Source organism: Equus przewalskii, chromosome 25, assembly GCF_037783145.1.
Source record: "Equus przewalskii isolate Varuska chromosome 25, EquPr2, whole genome shotgun sequence".
Lineage (NCBI taxonomy): Eukaryota > Metazoa > Chordata > Mammalia > Perissodactyla > Equidae > Equus > Equus przewalskii.
Window position 1 is genome coordinate 34,169,023 of NC_091855.1, and position 22,718 is coordinate 34,191,740.

Here is a 22,718-nt window from a genome sequence, read left to right on the forward strand (position 1 = left end):
GTCACTGATTTCCTAGAAATGCTGGTTGGCAGCCCAAAAATACTAAGAAAAACTGGGTGGGAAATAAGTGCACTCCTACAAAAACAAAACCACATAAAAAGTAGCTGCAACCTATATGTGATAGAGCTATCCCCCAAGAATATCTGCTAAAAGTTAAATAACCAAACCATGGAAAAGTTTTCCTTTCTACACACCGAAACCTGCAGCTCTCATGATGCCCCAGAAGCCCTAAAGTTTGCCATAAACCCCAACATTATGTTTGTGTAGGGGCTCTAATTATAAAAAGATAGTCTTCACAATTAAATATATTTTATGGCAAAAGAATATTTTTACAAAACGTCAAGGACATATTCTGAAATGAAACAAGTTTTGTTAGCTTGGCCCTATAATTTGAGACACTGCCACTAAAGCAGCTCAATAGGCCAAGCTGAATGGTAAAGGAATGGAAAAATTAGGCCTTATAGGAAATGGCCAAGAAACTTAAATTGTTTAGCATCATTAAGAGATACTGTTGACGGATACTGGAAGGTCTGGAATATGTCTTGAAATATGCTGCAAAGTGATATCGTCTTGGCCTTAACCCACTGGAAGGAGGCTAGGCACATTCACAGCTTGTACCTGGCATGGTCTCCAGTTGGTTCTGGATTTGTTAATAAGCTCTCATTATAGCTTTATATTCCCAATACTCAAACTATGGCTTTACCTATAGAAAAAACAGTAGCATTTGATTTAAAAAACATGAAAAGGGACGAGAGCCCTAATGTAATGAAAAAATGCTATCTTCTTGAATTAATTTGCAAATAGGAAGGCTAAGAAGGTAAACAAAAAGTCTTGTGTTTAGGAAACTCTTGGAATCTGATCTGCTCAGGGAATTACAGGTGGAATTGTAATGATCTGACAAATGTTTCAGTCTCACTTTCAGAACAGGAGCAATGGAAGAATGAAAACAAAAGAAAGAGATGTAGACTAAGGAAGAGAGAGCCATCCATAAGAGAAAGGATAAATCTTAGCAGTCACTCTGGATAGGTATGAAGAAAATGAGAATGTGAAGGCCATGAAAGACATAAAAAGGAAAAAGAGATTCAGCGAGACATCATAACAGCTATCAAAGAAGGTACTGGAAAATGGGGACATTTTTAGCTGTTTCTAGAGCAAAAAATGGTGAGTAGAGTTTAAGAAACAGAGCAAAATGTAATGAATTCCCTAGAACAAGCCAGAATCCAGAAATTGATTGAGAACTACAGACAGGATCATAAACGATTGAGAAATGACCCCTTGAACATACACTATGTAAACGTTGGAGGGGAAGATCAGAAAGGAACAAAAAACAGCCTGTGATTCCTAGGAAAGTTACTGGAGAGAAAGCAAACAAGTACTACTACCTGTGTCCCAAGTGAAGATGACAGAAAAATTTATGGTATTATAGACTAAGGAAAAGTACAGTAAAGATCTGACAATATTAAAGGAGTGTCAGGCATGACAGTAACAGAATGAGTCCAGGCCTGAGTTAAACACTGGCCTAACAGAAGACTGTGGTTGGGGGGGCACTATTCAACTCAGAAAAGTGAAGGAGAACAAGACTTGTCTGAATACTGGGTGCATTTAACAGATTCCAGGCTCATTAATCTCATTTCTCTTTCTATGGGAGAACTCCACAGGAGAAAAATTTAGAGGAGTATGCTGTAAAAATAATTGTATGGGACAGAAAGCAAAGAAAAAGTATGGCGAAAGAAGGCATTCAGATAGAATGTTAGTCTTTCACATGATAAGAGAAGAGACAGCTTAACAGCCAGGTTAATTTATGAAAAGCAGCTGAGTAGAGTATACAGCAAAAACAGATTCTACCAGTTAAGCAAACACTGTGCCTCAAGGACACTACAGCTCCTACTAAGGCAGTGGCTCTCAAACTTCAGGGTGCATCAGAGTCGCCTAAAGCCAGGCATGGTAGTATTTTAACGTTTACCCCCTAAAGCAGGGGCTGACAAACTATAACCCAACCTGGCCCACCACCTGTTTTCGTAAATAAAGTGGTACTGAAATAAAATGACACCCATTTATTTGTTATACCTATGCTACTTTCGCACTACAACATCAGAACTGAAAAGCTGTTAAAATGTATGGCCCACAAAGCCTAAAATATTTACTATCTCGCCCTTGACAGACAAAATCTAACCTAAGGGGCTTCTTAATATGTAATTACTGGTACCTACTCACAGTTTCAGATTCAGTAGATCTGGGATGGGGAATCTCAGAATTTGCATTTCTATCAGTTCCCAGGTCATGCTCCTGCTGCTGGTCTGAGGACCACACTTTGAGAACCACTCAATTAAGGAATCTGCTGAGATTATTCTCCAGCTAAAGTAAATGTGGAGCTAGAGAAACTGTCCTTAGGATGCAATGGTCTAAATGAGTCCATAATAAGAGGCTCTAGCCACTAGAGTGCATAAAGACATGCACATTCACGAAAGATGGTAGAGATTATGTCATCAGACTGAGGTACAACAGTCACTGGGAAATTTCAGAACCAAATGAGAACACGCAAAGTGAGGTTGAAGAGAAAGTCAACAGCCACAAGAAGATACTGAACAGAGTGATATGATCAGGGTTGCATTTTAAAAAAGATTACTCTAGCTGTGGTATAGATTTGGGAAGACCAGGCAAGATGAAAGCAGTAAACCAGGCAAAAAATCATGGTGGCTTAGTAAACTGTGATAGCACTGAAAATGAAGGTAAGTGAATGGATTTAAGATTTATCATAATCGAGGGACTGAATGGATATAAGGGATGAAGGAAGGATAAACACGACCCACAAGTTTCTAGTTTCAGCAACTGGATGGCATTTACTGAGATGAGAGAATGAACAGATGTAGGTTGAGATTATGTTTGGTTTTGGACTATTAAGGTGAGATGCTAGTCAGCACTCACAGAGGAGCACTAACAGGCAGCTGGACATGTAACTCCATGTTCAGCAGAGGTCTGGGCTGGATAGCTTGGTGTCAGTAACTTTGTACTTTCCTTTAAGTCAAGGTAAGTCACAGACTTCTAAGTCCTGTAAGTCACGGACAGCAGCGCACTTAAGAGATCTACATGAAATGCCTGTCTATTTAAAACCTTGGGCATGAGCTGAAAGCACAGCAAAAAACAAAATACTTAAAAAGAGCATGTTGATTTTCCAATTTTTAAAGTTACCTGACATATTTTCTCCCAAATTTCATCACATCCAGCTTTTTCTTGAAAGCTAAGGGCCAAGTCATAATTTTCTGCTTCAGACCACACAATCAAAGTGTCCTTGAGAGGAAAAAAAAAGATCTGAATGATTAATATACCATATCACAAACTACTTCAAAGTATAAAGCAAATAAACAAAGCAACAAGGAATCGAGAACAGTACTCATTTTTACTTTTTGCAACATTAATATTGGTCATTACCAATGCCTTTTTACACTTCACTTTATCCAATCTATAAAATGAAAACAATGTTTTCCTTAAGAAGTTTAACCAATATATGAAGAGCACTACAAAATGAGCACACAATCTAAATGTACTAAAAGATACACACTAAACATGATATCAACCCTATGCTTGCACATTAAGTTATATTTTATGCTCTAGTCAAAATACCCAAAGAGGAAGTCAGAGCATTCACTAGCTGGGGCATGTTAGGAGGATGAGATTAATAAACAGAGCTCATTCTATTGTCAACATCAAGTGTTCTTTCCCTGGGGGGCATGAGGCCCATGAAGCCCTTGAAATTACTGGCTAAATTTGTAATATGTGAGCATTTATCTGGGCAGAGGTTTTTTAACTTTCACCAAAGTGCCGTGGTTCAAGAAGCAAGAAGCTCCTACCACCTACCATCCTTTTACTTCCAGTCAAATTCTTATTTTTTTTAATGACAGTAAGTTTAATAAACAGTTTAACCATTTTTATTAAGATGTAATTTCAGCAAGACACTACACTCAACAATACTGAGACCATTTTACATTCCCTGTAGTAAAAATAGTCTGCATTCTACAATATGCATGGTATAATAAAAATATTTCTAAGATCTAAGGTATCTTTTCAAACTTTCAAATCAACCATTTCAAAAAAGAGCCCTCTCGAGAGAAGTCTATGAATTGTCTTACATATGAAATGTTGAATGGCACTAGAGAGTTATGTCAAAAAAGAAGCCCAACATGACAACTATCAGGGAGCATTTTTTCAAGCTGGTCCAAACAGAAGAATTAAGAGTTAGATGGATTTGAGTACAATATAAAGAGAAAAATAGTTCATCCTGACTAATAAGTAACTGTAAGGAGCCACACAAAGGCTGGCTGAGCATCTATGGGGATGATAAAGGTTCCTGAAGTGAGGAGGAAACATGACTAGATTATTTTTGAGATACCTTAAAGGATCTGTTTCTACTCCAACAGCTTCTAATACTTTTAACTACCAAGGACACCTCTTATTGTACACAAATGGATCCCATGTTTAAAAATTTGTCAGCTAAACTGTATATTAACTGTAGCCATTCAATCATATAACTGTTAATCATGAGACAAGTAGTCTCTCACTGAACTAAAGTGATGCCAGCCAGAAGTAAATTAATGATCATTTGATTAGGCTGTACAGCATTACTAACAGGATAAATCTACAGTTCTTATTCAGAATTTTAAAAAAGAGCTCAAAGACCCCTTTTACTATTTCCTTTATTTTGAGGAAGATTAGCCCTGAGCTAACTACTGCCAGTCCTTTCTTTTTTTTTTTGGCTGAGGAAGCCTGGCCCTGAGCTAATATCCATGCCCATCTTCCTCTACTTTATATGCAGGACGCCTACCACAGCATGGCGTGCCAAGCGGTGCCATGTCCGCACCCGGGATCTGAACTGGCAAACCCAGGGCCACTGAGAAGCAGAATGTGCGAACTTAACTGCTGGGCCACCAGGCCGACCCCCACTTTTACTATTTTTAAGGACTTCTAGAGATCATAGATCTCAGGCAGGCAATCTGTTCCACAGTGAGTAGCTGTTCGAGCTCAAAATAATTTACATTAACATTGTAAAATCAACATGCCAGAAATTAGTCAGTTGGGTAACTTCCCTGAGCCTCAGTTTCTTTGTCTTTAAAATAAGTATAACACATACTGTTATGAAAACTGGTGATAATATAAGACTCACTGGATCAAGTCTAAAACCAGTATCACATTAGTAATAAGAAAGATTTAATACAACTGTAAGCCAACTGCTCTGCTACAACGTATACAGAGAATCATTTGGAAGCTCAAATCAGGGCATAGCTAGACATATGCTTTTAATTACCCATTTCACAAATTTACAAGTTTGAAATTTTTAGGAATTGCCCTTCTGTTTTCCTTGAAAAGCCTTATTTTCAACCAGATCATCTTGCTTATCATCCAAGAACCTACAGGTTAAGACATATGGATTTGTTGATTTAGCCTCAAAATAGACTCGATCTTTTCTTTTTCTTAGGATTGCTTTTACTCTTCAGCAGTTTGAAACCTCAAAACATGAATTTATGTATTTAAGTACAAAACAGCAAGGCCAAATACTCTAGTCTCCAGCCATTCCAAACAAACCTAAAAATTTTCTTAAGAACCCTAAATGCAACAAAGTATTAACAGACCATTAAACTATCAAGAAATGATTTCATATTACACCAATGTTTGCTGGACAAATAAATCACCATTAAATAAATTTAGGCATTACTATCAGCTTTTTTATGTACTACCTCTGTGACCGCCAGCAAGTCACAACCTTTAGGCATCATCTAATGGGCAAAATAAAGCCAATATTGACTTCCTTCTCGTAATATTTTAATGATTAATGATGAAACAAAGCATTTACAATGTATTTATAAAGTAACATATATATATATGACTGTTGGTAATATTCTTTATTTCAAATTATTTTATATCTGCACCTTCAGGGCAATGAGGGGACTAATAGTGATTTCACTGGCTTTGTAGAGCACTGTGTGTGTGTGTGTGTGTTCTGAATAAATACCATTTGATGACAATGCTAGTAGGTACTAAGTGAGAGAAAGATTTACTTTCAAATAATCTCCTGCACATCAGAAGGGTACAAGAAAGAGCGTGCACTCAAATTGAAAGTTGCCTTAAAAAACTAACATCATTATAAGGTCCTATTCAGGCTGTGTAAGAAATCAGATTCTTATGTACACTGAGTTGCCGTACAGGGATACAAATGTTCCTTCGGCAGCAGCATCTACAACAGCAAAGGAAGGAGTTTCTACCATTTAGTTGTGTCACTGGCTGATTATTACACATCAGCGGTCACTTTTTTCCTTCTTTCAGTAGAAACAAGAAAACTGTGTTGTTTTAGTTTTAACTTTTGAGAATTTTAAGGCTCAGCTGCTAGACTATCTGGAAGATATACTTAGTTTAAGCAAGGTTTTTTTTTGTTTAAAATGATTGCTTTACACACCACAGAAATGGGAAGAAATCCTATTTTGGAATTAGACTGGCAAAGTATGCTGCAATCTGCTCTAAATTTTTAATTCTAAGGAGTCAGATGGTAAATTTTCATTTAATCACCAAACTGAGAGGATAATACGCAAGATAAAACACAGCTTCAAAATGTTACCTGTTGTTTCTGGTATGCAGTGTTAGGATTTATTTTGGACTCTAACAGTAGAGAACCTAGGAAACAGAAAAAGACATTCTATCATGTAATTGCAAAGCAGCAAAATTATATTCCCTTACATATACACATTACCTTTTCTGAACATTTGATGCGTATACAACTTCACTTAAGGAGATATTATTTTAAAAACAAGTTTAAATACAACAACTTGTAACCTAAGAAATGCTTGCTTTATACATGCTTACTTTTAACAAGACAGACATGATCATCTAAAGAGTGAGGACCGGATGGTAATAGAAATCTAACAATTGATGAGCAGCACAAGGTAGTGAAACAGCACAGCATGAAGCCACGTGGTCTAGGTTTAAATCTCTGATATACAGCCTTACTTAGAGAAATACTTTAAAACACGCAAATTAAGCATTATAATAGAATCTGGTCTCTCTCTCAAGACTGAAAATGAGAATTCAAATGCAAAAGTCTGAAAACATCAAGGATATGATCTATTGCCCAAGCACATCCCCAAATTATGCTTCACCTTCAAAAAGTCTCATATTTCTGTTTCTTAATACAGGAAATACTACTCCATCTTCAAATAATCAGTTTATTTCTCACAGCAAGCTAAGCTGCACATTTGTTTTTTCCCTAATATAAGACTCATGCTTTGTGACAAAATAAAATTATATATATATATTTTTAAATAAAATGTTAAGACTAAACTTACACCTCTCCCCTCAACCGGTTCCAGTTTATCCCCCAACGCGCTATCTAAAGACAAGTTCTGGCCCAAAATGCTCGAGGAGCAGTTTTCTTTGCAGCTGTCTCTCATCCAAAGCTTTCATTTCTTCTCATGTTACACTAACAGTTGGTTTACCCATTGCAAATAGTGGCTAGTCAGTTGAGAAAAGGGTGCTCTTAACAGTCCCAAATTTAATTAGTTTGCTTTTATGTTAAAATTTCTTGACTAATTTTATGATAGTGTCCCCATGTTAGTGATTTACTGACCATTCACTACTATGTACTCATAACAGTGCTAAGTGATACTGAATATAGTAAGATATCAGCATTTACCAAGTTGTGATGACAATTTTCAAACATTCTGTGCATGTGAACAGCTTCCCACTTCACGTGAATCCTCTCGCTACGTCTAGCACAGGTGAACTGCTCAACCCCAATCTGTCTCTTACCCTTTCTGTACTTAAGGTAACTAAACAGTCTCCATCTTTTTCCCACCTATACCCCCAAAACCATTTCTTCAGGCTCTTTTCATTATTTTTCGCTCACTGAGGTCAGACAAATATTCTCACATTCTAGAGGAAACTGCTTAATGTTCGTCCTCTTTTTCCAACTTTTGCCAGAATAATCAAAATAAAATTTCCAGTACCCCTTCAATTTTCTTTATGCACAATTATTGGATTTTTATTTTGGTAATTACTAAGAGTTGTCTACTGATACATTCATTAACAAGAAAAAGCAGCAAGTGAATTAACTCAATATCTAGAGTCCTTTAATAAAAGTCTCCAATTATCTTTATTATTTTTTCATTGTTTTAACTACTAGAACAAAAATTGCATTGTATTATTTCCCAGTGAAACCAAAGAGTATGTCAGGTACATTATGGATTAAACTTACTTTTTAAAGACAAGTTGTAGCATATAATTATACTCAAAACATGCTTTCTATGAGAACATACATTCCAAAAAACCTACTTTGAAATATATCATGTCCTCAAAAACAAGCCATTTCTTGAAAACTACATAAATAAGATAGAGTGAAACAACTGGATTACTTTATATTTCAGAAGATGCAAGAGGTCTAGTGCCATAGAATCAAACTGAGTAAGAAATGCCTCTTTAAAAGTTAAAGGGCACAAAAGCACAACCTACCCAAAAGAAAAAAAACTGGCCATCATTGATAAATGACAACTGGACATAATCAAAATTAAAAACTTCTGTGCTACAAATAATACCATCAAGAATGTGAAAAGACAACCCACAGAACAGGAGAAATTATTTGGAAATCATATATCTGATAAGCAACTTATATCCAGAACTCTTACAACTCAATATAACAAGACAATGCAATTTAAAAATGGGTAATGGATATGAATAGACATTTCTCCAAAGAAGATATACAAATAGACAATAAATATATGAAAAGATGTTCAATGTCATTAGTCAATAAGAAAATGCAAATCAAAACTACAAATAAGAAACCATTTCACACTAGCTAGGATGCCTATAATCAAAGACAGACAATAACAAGTGTTGGCAACCACGTGGAGAAATGGGAACCCTCGTATTTTGCTTGTGGGCATATAAAAAGGCATCCACTTTGGAAAAACAGTTTGGCAGTTCCTCAAAGTTAGAGTTGCCAGCAATTCCACTCCTAGGTATATACCCAAGAGAAATGAAAACACATGCTCATACACAGCAGCATTATTCATAATAGCAAAATGTGGAAACGATCCAGATGTCCAAAGGCTGATGAATGGATAAATAAAATGAATTATTAAGCTATAAAAAGAAATGAAGTTCTGATACATGCTATAACATGGATAAACGTTGAAAACATTATAAGCAAAAGAAACCAGTCACAAAAGACCACATACTGTATGACTGCATTTTTATGAAACGTCCAGAACATGCAAATCTACAGAAAGATTTGTAGATTAGTGGTTGTTTTGGCTAGGAGGTAGGGGAAGTGAATGGGTAGTGACTGCTAATGGGTACATGATTTCTTTTAGAAAGGGCAAAATATTCTAAAATTAGATTGCAGTGATGGTTGCATAACCCTGTCAATATACTAAAATACACTGAATTATACACTTTGGATGAATTATATGGCATGTGAATGCTATTAAAAAAAGTTAAAGTGTAAATATGCATACAACAGAATACCATATAGCAATGTTAATGACTGAACCAAACATTTGTGAATGCGACATTTATGAATCATACAAACATGAACGAAAGCCTCAGACAAAAGTATATACCATATAATTCCATTTATATAAATTCAAAAGGTGGGAAAAGTTAATCTATGGTGCTACTGGTTAAGTTAGCAGTTGTGGGAGTGGGGAGGGGAGTGGGAGAAGGGAAGATAGTGACTGAAAAGGGACAAGAAGGAGGTGTCCAGGGTGGTGGTTACATTGTTTCTTCATCTGTGTGCTGGTTATTCTGCGAAAACTCACCAAGCTGAATATTTGTGTACTTTTTTGATGTATTGTACTGCAGAAGTTTTTTAAAAAGTTTAAGAGAAAGGGTAAACAACACATGGCACAGGGGGCTGGAGTTATCACTTCAAGTTGTGCTTTCAAGAAACAGACCTGACCTGGTAGCTGCTAAAACAAAACAAAAAACCCACAATGGTCTAACTATTATTTTTCGAGTACCAGACCCTTCTGCATTGCTTCAAAACTTTCTCAGTGGTGTTACATGGTCAGGGTAATTAGAAAGGAAAAATAACAAGTTGAAAGTCTGAAATGTTCCCTCCCAAAACTCTGACTAAGGCAAGAATTAGGCACATGCTGGAGGCTTCTGGTGTTGGGAAGTTTTTCTTTTTTCCTGGGCCATTCAAGATGTTAGGGGGGAAGTATCTCTCCTGTAACCCATTTCAGCCATATCCCATGGCTTTGGTCTAAGATGCCACTTTAGGAAGCCCAGCTCTGGTCCTCAAATACCATGTTCCCTAAGAGAGATCAGTAGGCTGTAGAAGCTGGAAGATGGGAAACAGTCTTTCAGTTTGGGACTTAAGTGAGATAATAATGAAAAACATTTCCGGTTTTATTTCTACTCCATCTATTAGGTTCCCCACCCCATCTCTCAGGTTCTATTAGCTCAAGCTATGAGGACTACTCCAATCAACTGAAAAAGATCCAGCTGAATGTCAATATGTATTAACACAATCCTTCCCCCCAAGTTTATTTGTATCAGTTGCTATAGTTACAGTACCGGGAACAGTAATTCCATCCTAGTAATATGTGGGTATAAATGGGGCTGTAGAGTTCAAGTGTAGGTGAGAGGCATTTATCATGGTAGCAGAGTCAACAGGGGAGAAATGAAGATGACAATCCTTCGTAGGAGATCGTAAGCAACATCAGGGGAGGCAGAGAAGGTTCTCATTAAAGGGAACACATGCTTTTGATAAGAGGAAGGTGGAGTATATCTTAATAACTGAAGCACATATGCAAGACAGCCTCCCGCCCCAACTTATCTGAGAAACATATTCATCCTCTCCAATTAAATAGACACCCTTATCCCCCAATAATTATTCACTCTCACCCTCCCCATGACACCTCCTTCTCACACATGTGAAAAGACAGTGTCACACAGACCAGAGAAAGATAAGCCTACACAGCAAACCCCAATATCAAGACTTGAGAAAGGTCTTACCACTTCCACCCTGAACAACTGAGAAGGAAACATGGAGACACAAAGAAAAATCAAGAGTGATCAAGCTAAGGAGAATGCATCAATACATGCAATTAAATTTGTCATCGCAGAATCTATCATTCAAACCACTAAGCAAAATCAACCATCCTCAGTGGAATGAAAGAGCACTGTAAGTGCACAGTAAATGCTCTTCAGAGTCCCTTCCAAGGAAATTCTGATAGGTCTACAAGTCCGTATTTGCACATACACTTCTTCAAAAAATAGAGTTTTTAATTCTCAGTTACTATCACCAAGACTGAAAATCAGCACAACTTTTTTGGAGGGTCATTTATCTTTACCTACACCAAGCTTTTAAACACATAGTACTCTTTGGTCCAACAGTTCTTCTTCTAGGAAATTATCTTACATCCTCACACAGGTGCCAAATACATGAATAAAGACATCAGTGGCAGTTTTTTAATGGTAAAAAAAACTAGAAAAGTCTCTATGCCAGCTGTTCTCAAAGTGTGGGAAGCTCAAGGGGTATGGAAAATCAAAACTGTTTTCATAATATTACTAAGAGGTTATTTGCCTTTTCACTCTTATTTCTCTCACAATGTCTACACTGACACTGCAACAGATTGAATGCAGAAGCCGATGAGAATCCTACTTTATTAAAAAATTAAACCAGACATTAAGAAGATTTATAAAAATGTAAAACAATGACACTCTTCTCACTAAATTCCTGTTTTAGAAAAGCCTTTTAAAGTCTTTGTTGTAATTTCTAATATAGTAATTATCAATAGGTACAACCCACATAAACAAAAGTTTTGGGGGATCCTCAATCTTAAGAAGATAAAGGTATCCTAGGAAAAAAGTTTGAGAAATAACTACTCTATGCCACCAACAGTCTAGAGTGAATTAAATATATACAGTGAATAGTATGCCACTTTTAAATGAGATCGATCTGTGTACCCTGACACAAATAGATACCCCAAATATACTGATAAAAAGGAGGTCTGTACACTCAGGAAATAGGGAAACAACGGTATGGGAGAGGAGATGCCACTCAGAACATCACAAGAGAACTGCAGGTAGAAGCTATCAAACACTGATAGCAAAAGTGATAATAAAATAGTACAATTACGAGCATAAATAATTAGGTCATTAAAAATATTCCCTCCCTGCTGCATGACATCTTGATTCTTCCTGTAAAATGAAACGTGAGGGCTTTTCTTGTATCCTGCTGCCAATCCCCAACACACCTCTATCAAAACCAAAACCCCTCCAGGGAGGGAGGTGAGGGTTGTTGGTGGTGCAGTGAAGTATCGTTAGAAGAGAGTTTAAATCAGAGGAGTCAAAATTAGTGCCTGCAGCCTAGATACATGGGTGAGAAATGGGCATCAGATTTTGATTCCTAGTCTAACAAACATATTCATACACTGAATTCATGCAAATACTTTAAAATGGAAAGAGTTTACATTTAAGAAAATCTAGATTTCTGGCTGGATACATGAAAAAAGACCACAAAAACTAAACTATCCATTCAAAGAATCAATACACCAAGACTTATCGTTAGAAAAATATCATCTCAGAGGGTTGCTGTAAGTATTAACTGAAAATTTATATTAAAATGCCTACCCAGTATCTGCACATAACCAGCACTCAATATTTCTTTTTTTAGGTCATGATCAGAATATCATTTAGCATCACTGTACTGTTGAATAGCAGGAAAATTAGTATTGATGATGATGATCCAGACCGACATTACAAATGAAAGGTTAACCAACACAGGTTCATTACACTGCTTAAAAAACATTCTAGTATATAATATTTAGGAAACAGTCCATGAAAATTGTCGAGATTTTTACTCTTCTGGTACACAGTTTTATTTAACTGGAAAATTCACTTGTTTAGATATCATTTCCTTTCACTGGAGAATGAGATATAGAAAGTTTCTGTAACTTTTATGGCTCTATTTTCAATATCAACCAACCAAACAACCAGATTCAGGTAGTATGGGAGTATCTGGTTCCGGGTTAAGAAACAGGTCAAGGACTTAGTTCACATTTGGATAATACTTAAAGATTTCAGAAAGAATAGCTCCAGCTCTGTCACTCTCAACAGTTTAACCTCTAGGTTGAAGGCTCAAGGCTAGGGGCAGGGGCTTAGGTGCACGCTTCATTAGGAAGAAAATGCCATCAAAAATGAGAAAACGGGAGTCCAAAATCTCATGCTACAAACAATAGCAGTTCTGTGTTCCAAGTCTCTTCCAATTTTGTGGCCCAGAGATTACACATGGCATTTAAAAACTCAAATGAAGACTCACGGGGAAAAAATTACATTAAAAGGTTCCACACCTGTGGTCAAGCTTTCAGTACACTCCAGCCCCATCAGCTATACCCAATGTAGCCGATGGCCCTAAAAATTCAGAAGTAATCACATGCAACAGATGATAAATAAGGGTCCAGTTACCTTAGGCCCATTAATTTTCTACAAAGTAGGTCTACACAAAAAACAAAGTGTTTAAATCCACTTTTCAAAGTGAAATGTTTCTCCCAGTACTGACACTGAGCTCTTTTTGCTGGCTAAATCTGGAGAGCTTACTGTATGCAAGATTCTATTCTACTTACTGATTTATAAGAATAGCAATAATAAAAAAGCTAATGCCATCTCTACTCATTTCTCTCACCACAGCCGCCAAAACAAAACAAAACAGACCTCCCCACCGGAAGCGTTCAGACCTCCTTTTGTAACTATAGCAGGGGTAGAGGCAGATCTACCTACAACCAAGTTCTACCAAGAGGCAGAAGCCCAGCATTCCAGTTCTTACCACCAGCTAGCAGTGCTACCTTGATCAAAACATGTCCCCACGCCTCATTTTCTTCATGCCTCCAATAACAGTGAGAACTTAACTTCCTAACTCTCAAACAGGCAACTCAGATAACAGATAAAACTATTCCGAAATGTAAAAAACACTTTATAAAACTTATGTTAAAAAGCAAATAGAACACTATTCTTGATACCTGGCAAGTAATCAAGAATAGAGTATGGATATGATTTTTATGTTCAAAGACAGTCATCAGTGTGCAGAGAAATTCCAATTTCTTTACTTGATCAATCCTAAAATTGGCAGGTGGAGGTGTCTGGTAAAACCCACAATGGAGAAAAGCAGTAGAACAACTTGAACATAAAGTGAGAGCATGTAAGGGATGTCATTATCATCCTAACTTCAGCACGTTAACAGGTACAGCATAAACTGAAAGGAGAAAAAATAATACTAAGTAATCTTTATCGGAAGATGGAAGTTTGCAGGTACACAGCTACAATCAAATGTGAGAAATGAGATAGTCTATTTTCATTAAAGAAAAGGCTATGTTCCTACACATTTTACCAGTAGGAACCTATCAAATAAGGATGCAATGCAGAAAATGGGCTCAGTAGCTTGGTGGGATATCTCTCTCCTCCAAGGCAAGCTAGGCTACAGATGTGCCAGGCCCCAGCTTCAGAGGGGAAGGGCGTACTTACCCAGACAGACGTGCCCTCTAACAGGGCAGCCACAAGTACTTCCATTCAGAAATCGCCTTCCTGATTTTCAGGTAAGTGTGTAAGTTCCTCTAACAAGATACATGACTCATTTTATGGAAAATCAAAAATACCTTCCATTTTGCTTATCCCAATAAAAAGGAAATTCTCAATTATCCTATAAAGGAGAATAGAGGAGGCACACAATAATGGATAACCCAAACTAGCAGTCAATACAAAAGCTCCCATGTGTGGCTTGGAGATAAACTATACTTTTAAATATCTTTAGCCTAAAAATTGTTTTCATTTTCTTTGAAATAAACCTTCAGTCTAAGTATAAAGCAGCAAATGCCAGTAGACAGCAATATGGGAGTTCAAAACACACTGTAAACACAATCATAATAATTAAATAACTGACAGTCCTAGTTCCAAGCCAGGCTAGATATCTCACTCAAATCCAGACACCCTTCCCCCACCACAGCCTGAACAATTACCGTGCTCCGTAACCTAGCTGTGTGATCTTAAGTTACTTAGCTCTCTGGGCCTCAGTTTCCCCCATCGTAAAATACAGCTAATAATAGTGCCTACACCACCAGATGCAACTAAACAGTCTCTGGCACATGGTAGGGACTCAGTAACTATTTGACTATTATTTCTAATTGGAGTTTTTCTGTTAGAAAAAACATTAATCATCAAACTAAAGATTATCTACAACAATATTTCAGAAGTATCCTGGAATTTCCTAAGCCCACTCTTTGGATTTAGTTTTCCTTACAACTTAAATTTAACAAGGGCACACAGTTAATTTATTCCAGCTCTTTCATTACATAAAAACTAAAGCCATTTTGCTTTAACCATTGGGGCTATTTCCAAAGTGGTAAAAAATAAAAATGGGAAAGAAACATTCCTATATTACTATTTTAGAAGAGTATGATTCCCTGTGATAGTATGACATTAAGACGCAATGCTTAAAACTCTAAATAAAGGACTTTGTATAGTAAGTTCAATTAAACACATGATGTGAAGGTTTACATCTTTTAATTATGAGACTTCAAAGAACTGATCTCAAGTCTACCTGCTTTCATTTCAAAAGAAGTTAAATGAACCTACACACAAAGCCTACACTTTCCAACTCACTATGTAAAAAGTTTCCCAAACATCCAGAGAGGTACAGATTACTCGGTTACTATTTGATAGTCGTATACACAAACCCACTAACACTTGACATTCAAACTTGTAATTTAAGAGTCAAATAATATGCCTCAGAAAAATGTACCCAATGTATTCAAACCCTTTAAGTGCCTCCAAAAGGAAATAATTTTTCTCCAGGTTTAAGTTATTTTGGGAGGCCTTATAGAGATAACCTGTGGGCAATATACCCCAATTACCATTTTTCAACTCAAACTGAAAATCAACATCCCTAGAGTCTTCAATTACACAAGAGTGAATCTTGTTTGTTTTTCATGGAACTGGACTTCTGCGTAGAGTCCAATTAAAATTCACTGAGTGAGTCTGTGATAATTTAGATACAGAACTACAATCATCATAAACTAAAATACCTACTGTTAAATTATAGACTAATGTAACAAGACAGGTCTTCAAACACAGAAAAAACAATTTGAAAGTAGTTTTACCCGACGTGAACTTTTTAAGTGAAATTCAGGGTATGCCACGGAGAGAAGTGGCAATCCCATAAATCTTTAAAAACGTGAAACACCTATTTTTAAAACTACTCGATCTTTGAACCTTGAGGGCTCTTTCGAAATATATGAATCGTCCCCACTGTTAACTGAACCAAATTATGAATATACGTTCAAACAATCAAAAAGCTCGCATACAATGATTCCCAACTTACAACAGGTTTACACAGTGAAACTACACACAAAATCCTGCATTACAGTGAAAAAGACAACCGACACTGGGAAACACGGATCTATGTTCTCTGCCGAGCGTGGAGTTGCCAGATCCGTGAACCAGTGCTGCCAACCTGCAACAGGATCAGAAAGATGTAGCAAAGAGGTTTTTTTAAAAAAAGAAGAAAAAGCACCGCAAAACGTTCTCCGAAGAGCGACCCAGCCAGGAACTTTCTAAGCTCCGAGAAGTTTCGTGCCTGCTTTCCAGATGGGTGAACTAAGGCCGGAGATCGGGTTAATCAGTGCCTTTCTCAAGGTCACTCTAGTGCGAAGGCACACTCGCGGTCCCGGGTCCCCGGCCTCGCCACGCTCCCCGGCGGCACAGCTCGGACCCGAATGAGACCCGGCGCTCGCAAACAGGAAGCCTTTCGAGCGCTCCCCGCGCAGCTCCGGGGGGACCGGGTGCCGGCGGCCCGCCCTCCCCCGAGGCGGCAGCCGCCCCCTCCGTCCTTCGGGAGGGGTCCCCCAAGAACCAGGGAGGCGGCCCGGGGCCGTGGGGGAGCGGGGGTCCCACCGCGAGGGGCCCCACTCACCGTCGCTCTCGGCCCTGACAAGCAGGGACATGCCCTTCAGCCGCTCCACGTAGCCGGACGACACATGCCCGGTGCCCCGGTCGTCCCACTGCCGGTCCTCGTTGAGCGTGTAGACCTTCACCCGCCGCCGGGTGTCGGTCATCGTGCCGCCCGGGGCCGGGGCGCAGGCCCCGCCGAGTCGCCCGCGAAGGGAGTCCGGGGCGAGCGGGCGGCCGAGCGCCGCGACGGGAGGACGCCTGCAAGCGGGGAGCCCCCGGCCTCACTGCCGCCGCTGGCCGCGGGGCCGCGCCGCCGCCCGCATGGCCCGCTCCGGGCCCGAGCCCTGGGCCGCCGACTCGCCGCGCCGCCGCTCCTCGGCGCTATTGTCCGCGCCCGCCGAGCCCGGCCGCCGACGGGGCCGCACAGCGCTTCGCGGCCGCCCGCGCCGCCGCGGGAGGAAGTCGGGGCGCCGGTCACTGCTCCGCTCCCGCCTCCGCCATGACCGCCGCGAAGCCGCTTCCCGCGCCGCCGCCGCCTCCTCAGGCCGCCGCCGCCATGTTTTCCTCCCTTCTACCTGGCCCTGCCGCGGCAGCCCGCGGCTCCGCTTCGCTCCCCCGCTTCCAACGGCCGAGGCCGACGGGCGCCTGCTCCTGCTGCCGCTGCCACCACTGCACGGGAGACTCCGAGAGCCCCCGGCGCCCGAGCGCTCCGGGCTCCTGGACGTGCCTTTCCCTTCGGCGCTGCCGCCGCCTCTTCCGTCTTCCTCACAGAGCCAAAGCCGCCGCCATCTTGGCTCGCCCTCAATAGCGGCGCGCGGGGCCACCCAGGCAGCAGCTGCAGGGGCGGCCCGTTGGCCCCACCATTTAAAGAGACAGGAACGAGGCCGGGAGCCTCGCTGCGGCGGAGGCCTCGGACGGAGGCGGGAGGCGGGCGCCGAGCTGCCGAGGTGGCGGGAACGCAGGGAGCGGAGGAGGCGGAACGCTGGTTGCGCCGGTGACGGCCCGGGGCTCCCTCGCGCTGCCTGCACGCACCGTCGTGCGAGCGCGGGGCGGCGTGTGCGTCCGTCGCGCCCTGTGTTCGTCATCACCCCCGCTCGGGGATTCGGAAGGGGCGTGGAGCCCGCTTCCGCGGCCGGCCGGCTGTCTGGCCGCCGGGCGCTGGCGTGTGGGGCTCGGAGTCCGGCCGCCGCTGCCGCTGCCCTGCAGGTGCCGGGCCGCTTCGGCCTGGGCTCCCCCGCCTCCGGGAGGGTCCTCTCCGGGCCGCCTTTGGGGCTGGACTGGCCTCCGGAGCCTCGCGGACTTCAGGCGGTTCTCCTTTGGGTGAAATTGCAAAGCTTACGGGAAAGGCTACCGGTTTGGGCCGCGAGGTCAGCCTCAGGTCTTGGGAGGTGCCATGGGGCATGGATGCGGCGAGTCTAGAAACTTGGGACAGTTTTCGTTTTCTGGACCTGGGACCAAGCCCAGAAAGTGACAAGTCTGAAACCTCACCGTACAGTCCAGCTGCTACCTCCATTCTTTCATCAGAACTATTATTTTTCTAGCCCTCAATGTTCCAGAAAGAACTTGAGGGGCTTACAAGAACAGATCCGATACTGTATAATCCGGATGAGTAATTCTCAACGTTAGATGTTGAGCGCTGCTAGACCTCACCAAGGAATAACATTCTCATTCCCATCATGCAAATAATAGCCACCATTTTGGGGGCTTTTACTATTTGCCAGGCTGGCTAGGTCATTGCTGTCCACTACAAATAAAATGTGAGCCATACAGTAGTTTTAAATTTTATAATAGCCATTTTTTTTAAGTAAGAAGAAACTGCTTAAATTTAACGATGTGCTTTATTGGATGTAGTATCTTTGAAAGGTTAATAATCAATATAAAATTATTAGTGGGATTTTACTTTCCTTTTTTCTTACTAAGTTCGAAATGCGGTGTGTATTTTACTCAGTCTGTTTCCTTTTGGATGCTAAATTTTCATTGAAAATACCTTATCTGTGTTTAGATTTACTAAATTTACAACTGAAAAAGTAGATTGAAGTACTCAAGTTCTTTCAAACATACCTAAAATTTTTCCAGAAACGAAACAAGTATCAGTTTTTAAATTTAAAATTAAGTTTAAAAATCAGTTCCTCAGTCGCTCTAGCCAGATTTCACGTGCTCAGTCGCCACACGTGGCTAGTGGCAACCGTTGTGGCAGGTTCGGTGCTTAATTTAACATTACCAGGAATCTCACCGCAAACCTGCAGTGTAGTCTGAGTTATACCCGCCCTGACAGCATGACCAGGGCTGAGTGGCTTCCCAGAATGTGGGACTTTCAGTTTTAAAATTAGAAGTTGGGGCCTTCCTCACCACGTGAATACAAAGAGGTGCTTGCAAAGAACAGCCTGACACTTTATCATTTACAAACAAAACTGAAAAATTATAAAAACAAAGCGATTATTTTTTCCCTTTTTTGAGGAAGATTAGCCCTGAGCTAATTGCTGCCAATCCTCTTTTTGCTGAGGCAGACTGGCCCTGAGCTAACATCCATGCCTATCTTCCTCTACTTTCTATGTGGACTTCCTCTACTTTCTATGTGGAACGCCTACCACAGCATGGCTTGACAAGCGGTGCCATGTCCGCACCCAGGATCTGACCCTGCAAACCCCGGGCCCCCAAAGCAGAACGTGCACATTTAACCGCTGTGCCACTGGGCCGGCCCCGCAATTATTTTTTCCAAAAAGTAAAATGCAGTAATTTCAAGCATTAGAGCGTGACCGCAATTTTCTCCACTTTTGATACAGTAAGACATCATTAAATTTATTTACATGTTATTACTTATTTCATCCCCAAGCCAAACATGAAATAATTTATGCGGGAAGAAAAATCATATTTTTTCTTATAATATCCTTTTACAATAAGTTAAACAGCAGGAATTATTTATTAAATGGAAAGAAGATTTAAAATTACATAGATGTTACAAGTAACATTAGCGATTATGTTTAAATGAACTTTTCAATATAATCTTAAATAACAGTTGAGTTGTATCAGTCAGGGTTCTGCCAGAGAAACAACCAGTAGGATGCATCTACACAGAGGTTTCAAGGAATTTGTCTATATGATAATGGGGTCTGGCTAGGCAAGTCTGAAATACGTAGGGCAGGTCAGCAGCAGGCTAGAAACTCTTGGGCAGGACCTGACACTGCAGTTCACAGACAAAATTTCTTCTTCCTCAGGGAAACCTCAGTTTTGGTTTTAAGGCCTTTCCACTGATTGGATGAGCCCCACCCAGATTACTGAGGGTGATCCCTTTTACTTAAAGTTACGTCTACAAAATACCCTCACAGCAACACCTAGATTAGTGTTTGATTGAATACCTGGGTACTATAGCCTAACCAAACTGTCCTAAACTAACCATCATAGTAAACAAATAATTTATAATCACTTAATCATATGCCATGCACAAATAGTAGTATAATTTAAGAAAATTCCTTGGAGCCGGCCTGGTGGCGCAGTGGTTAAGTGCGCATGTTCCTCTTTGGCGGGCCGGGGTTCGCTGGTTCGGATCCGGGGTGCAGACGTGGGACCACTTGGCAAGCCATACTGTGGTAGGTGTCCCATGTATAAAGTAGAGGAAGATGGGCACAGATGTTAGCTCAGGGCCAGTCTTCCTCAGCAAAAAGAAGAGGATTGGCAGCAGATGTTAGCTCAGGGCTAATCTTCCTCAAAAAAAAAAAAACTCCTAATGGAGTTCAATAAGGCAGGTTACAAATCACAAAAGGTTGAGATACATTATCTTAGTGGTCAAGAGTGCGGATGTTGGATTGTAAACCCTGGTCCTGCCTCTTAATAGCTGTGTGATATTTGCAAGTTTCTTAACCTCTCTGTGCCTCAGTTTCCTCACCTGTAAGATAGGAATAATACTAACTTCAAAGGTCATTGTAAGGACTAAGTAAGATACTGATTCCTCCTGTGCTCTAAACATAGAGCTTTTCCCCTGTACCTTCACCTACATGCGTAACATAAACTTGTAAAATTTGCAGTCGAGCCAACTCATTATGCGATACTTATACCTACGCTGTGTTACTTAACTTTATCCATGTTGCGGTCATCATTTCATAATGTTGCCTGCCTTAAACTAAAAACCCAGGAGGGAACACAGATGAAGATGCTGGACTGTGCACTGCCCAACTCCAGAATGTTCCATCCACATAGGTGACTTCCAGTTTGACCTTGAAGATAATGGTATCTCTGTGGGGGGAAGGGCATAGCACCGAATGTTAGAAGAGTTGGGCCCTAATTTTGGTCCAGCCACTAAATTGGTGGTCTGGGATAAGACACTTAACTTCTTTGGGCCGCAGTTTTTAATCCCGATGAGATGATTCTGAAGACACTTCTGGCTTTCACATTCCATAAGTGTGCAGCAATGATGGTAAGAAGAATAGAAATCATTAAATTCTCCCCATAAAGGCAGATGCCAGTAGACCATACATGAGCATTTTCATGACATTCATAAGCTTTTTATTACATAGCACCATGTAATATAAATAGGTGAAAATAAAAAAATAGCAGAAAGATATTCTAGCAATCATCCCTTTTTGTTTTAAACTATTTTCATAAGTTATGTAAATATTTAATTTGGTATGTAGTCCTTGTGAAAGAAAATGTTAGTTTCTCTTATGCTACACTTAACATAATGTAAACATGAACAAATTGGAAAATGAAGGTAATTTTAGTTAAAAGTTGGAGCAAAAACAAACTTACCAGCTTAGAACTCACTACTACCCACAACTCATTTCTTTAAATATAAAAACTCTCACAAAACGCTGACTAGCAACTCTTCAGGTGTTAACTATAAGTACAACAAGTGGCAAATATATTTACAAAGAACAAATTGAATTGAAAAGAAATTCCATAAGTCTGTCATTCAACTAGCATGCTTGGGAATTTTTAAAGACACTTGTAGGGAATGGGAAGCACAAGTGGAATTGCTGTGATTTGTTCTCTGTTCTTTTCATCGTGCAGGTTTCTGTAAAAAAAAACTTAAGAGAGGAAGGTAGTTTGTCCTTTCTCTTGAGTATCTTTTTACATGGATTCAACATGTGTTTAACATTTCTTTGCATCAAAAATGTGTTAAATGCAAGCTCTCCTAAAAGGGCAGCTTGTACAGTTGTAGTAGCGATAAGCATTCCTACTGGAAACCCAATTGGTACTTCATCAATATAGACCTATAATAAAAGGAGCAAAAGCTGTGATCTTGCTTGACTTTTATTAACTAACCAAGAGCTTTACTCATGTTCAACTGTCATAATAAATCTATCACCATAGTCTTAGAAATAGTCATTTATGTGTGTGTCCCAGTGAATAATGATATTGACAAATAAAAACGGCAAGCAATAGGATATATTGGAGTATATGAGGAAGCCATTTTGTGTAAACCTAATTCGGCCTGAGCCCGTCTTTCCAAAAGGGCCTGACTGTGGCTGTTGAGCATGCATTGTATATCTGCTTTAGATATTCCCTATGGCAAGAGCAAAGGCCCTTGAGATAAAGGTGCAGCTTCCCACCCCCTCCCAACGTTGGCATTCCCTTAAGGATTAAGCATCTTTCCTTAGGCTAGGAATTGATTGCTGAGCTCACCTGTGACCACCCAGCTCGAGACAATAGACTTGCCTCCTGCTACGCCCACCAAGATAGCTGACCCACTGCCTGCTGTGTCCATCAAGCGCTGTGCCGACAGGGCAATCTTGTGACTATTGTGGGAGGGACATTTCAATCATATGTGAAACAGCCTGTTTGGGGGTATATAACGA

At 40.2% G+C, this 22,718-nt stretch overlaps 1 protein-coding gene across 2 annotated transcripts in view; it reads right to left on the reverse strand.

The window, feature by feature from the left end:
- The window catches only part of PPP4R3A (protein phosphatase 4 regulatory subunit 3A), a 37,247-nt gene extending 20,128 nt beyond the window's left edge, over positions 1 to 17,119 (reverse strand). For both annotated transcript variants that reach the window (XM_070594175.1, XM_070594174.1), the window contains exons 1-3: positions 16,949 to 17,119; positions 6,605 to 6,660; positions 3,190 to 3,288 (exon numbers count right to left, since the gene is read on the reverse strand). In XM_070594175.1, coding sequence (XP_070450276.1) covers positions 3,190 to 3,288; positions 6,605 to 6,660; positions 16,949 to 17,090 — 297 coding nt within the window. In that variant the 5' untranslated portion in view covers positions 17,091 to 17,119. The remainder of the gene's footprint in view (positions 1 to 3,189; positions 3,289 to 6,604; positions 6,661 to 16,948) is intronic.
- Between the last annotated feature and the right edge of the window lie 5,599 nt (positions 17,120 to 22,718).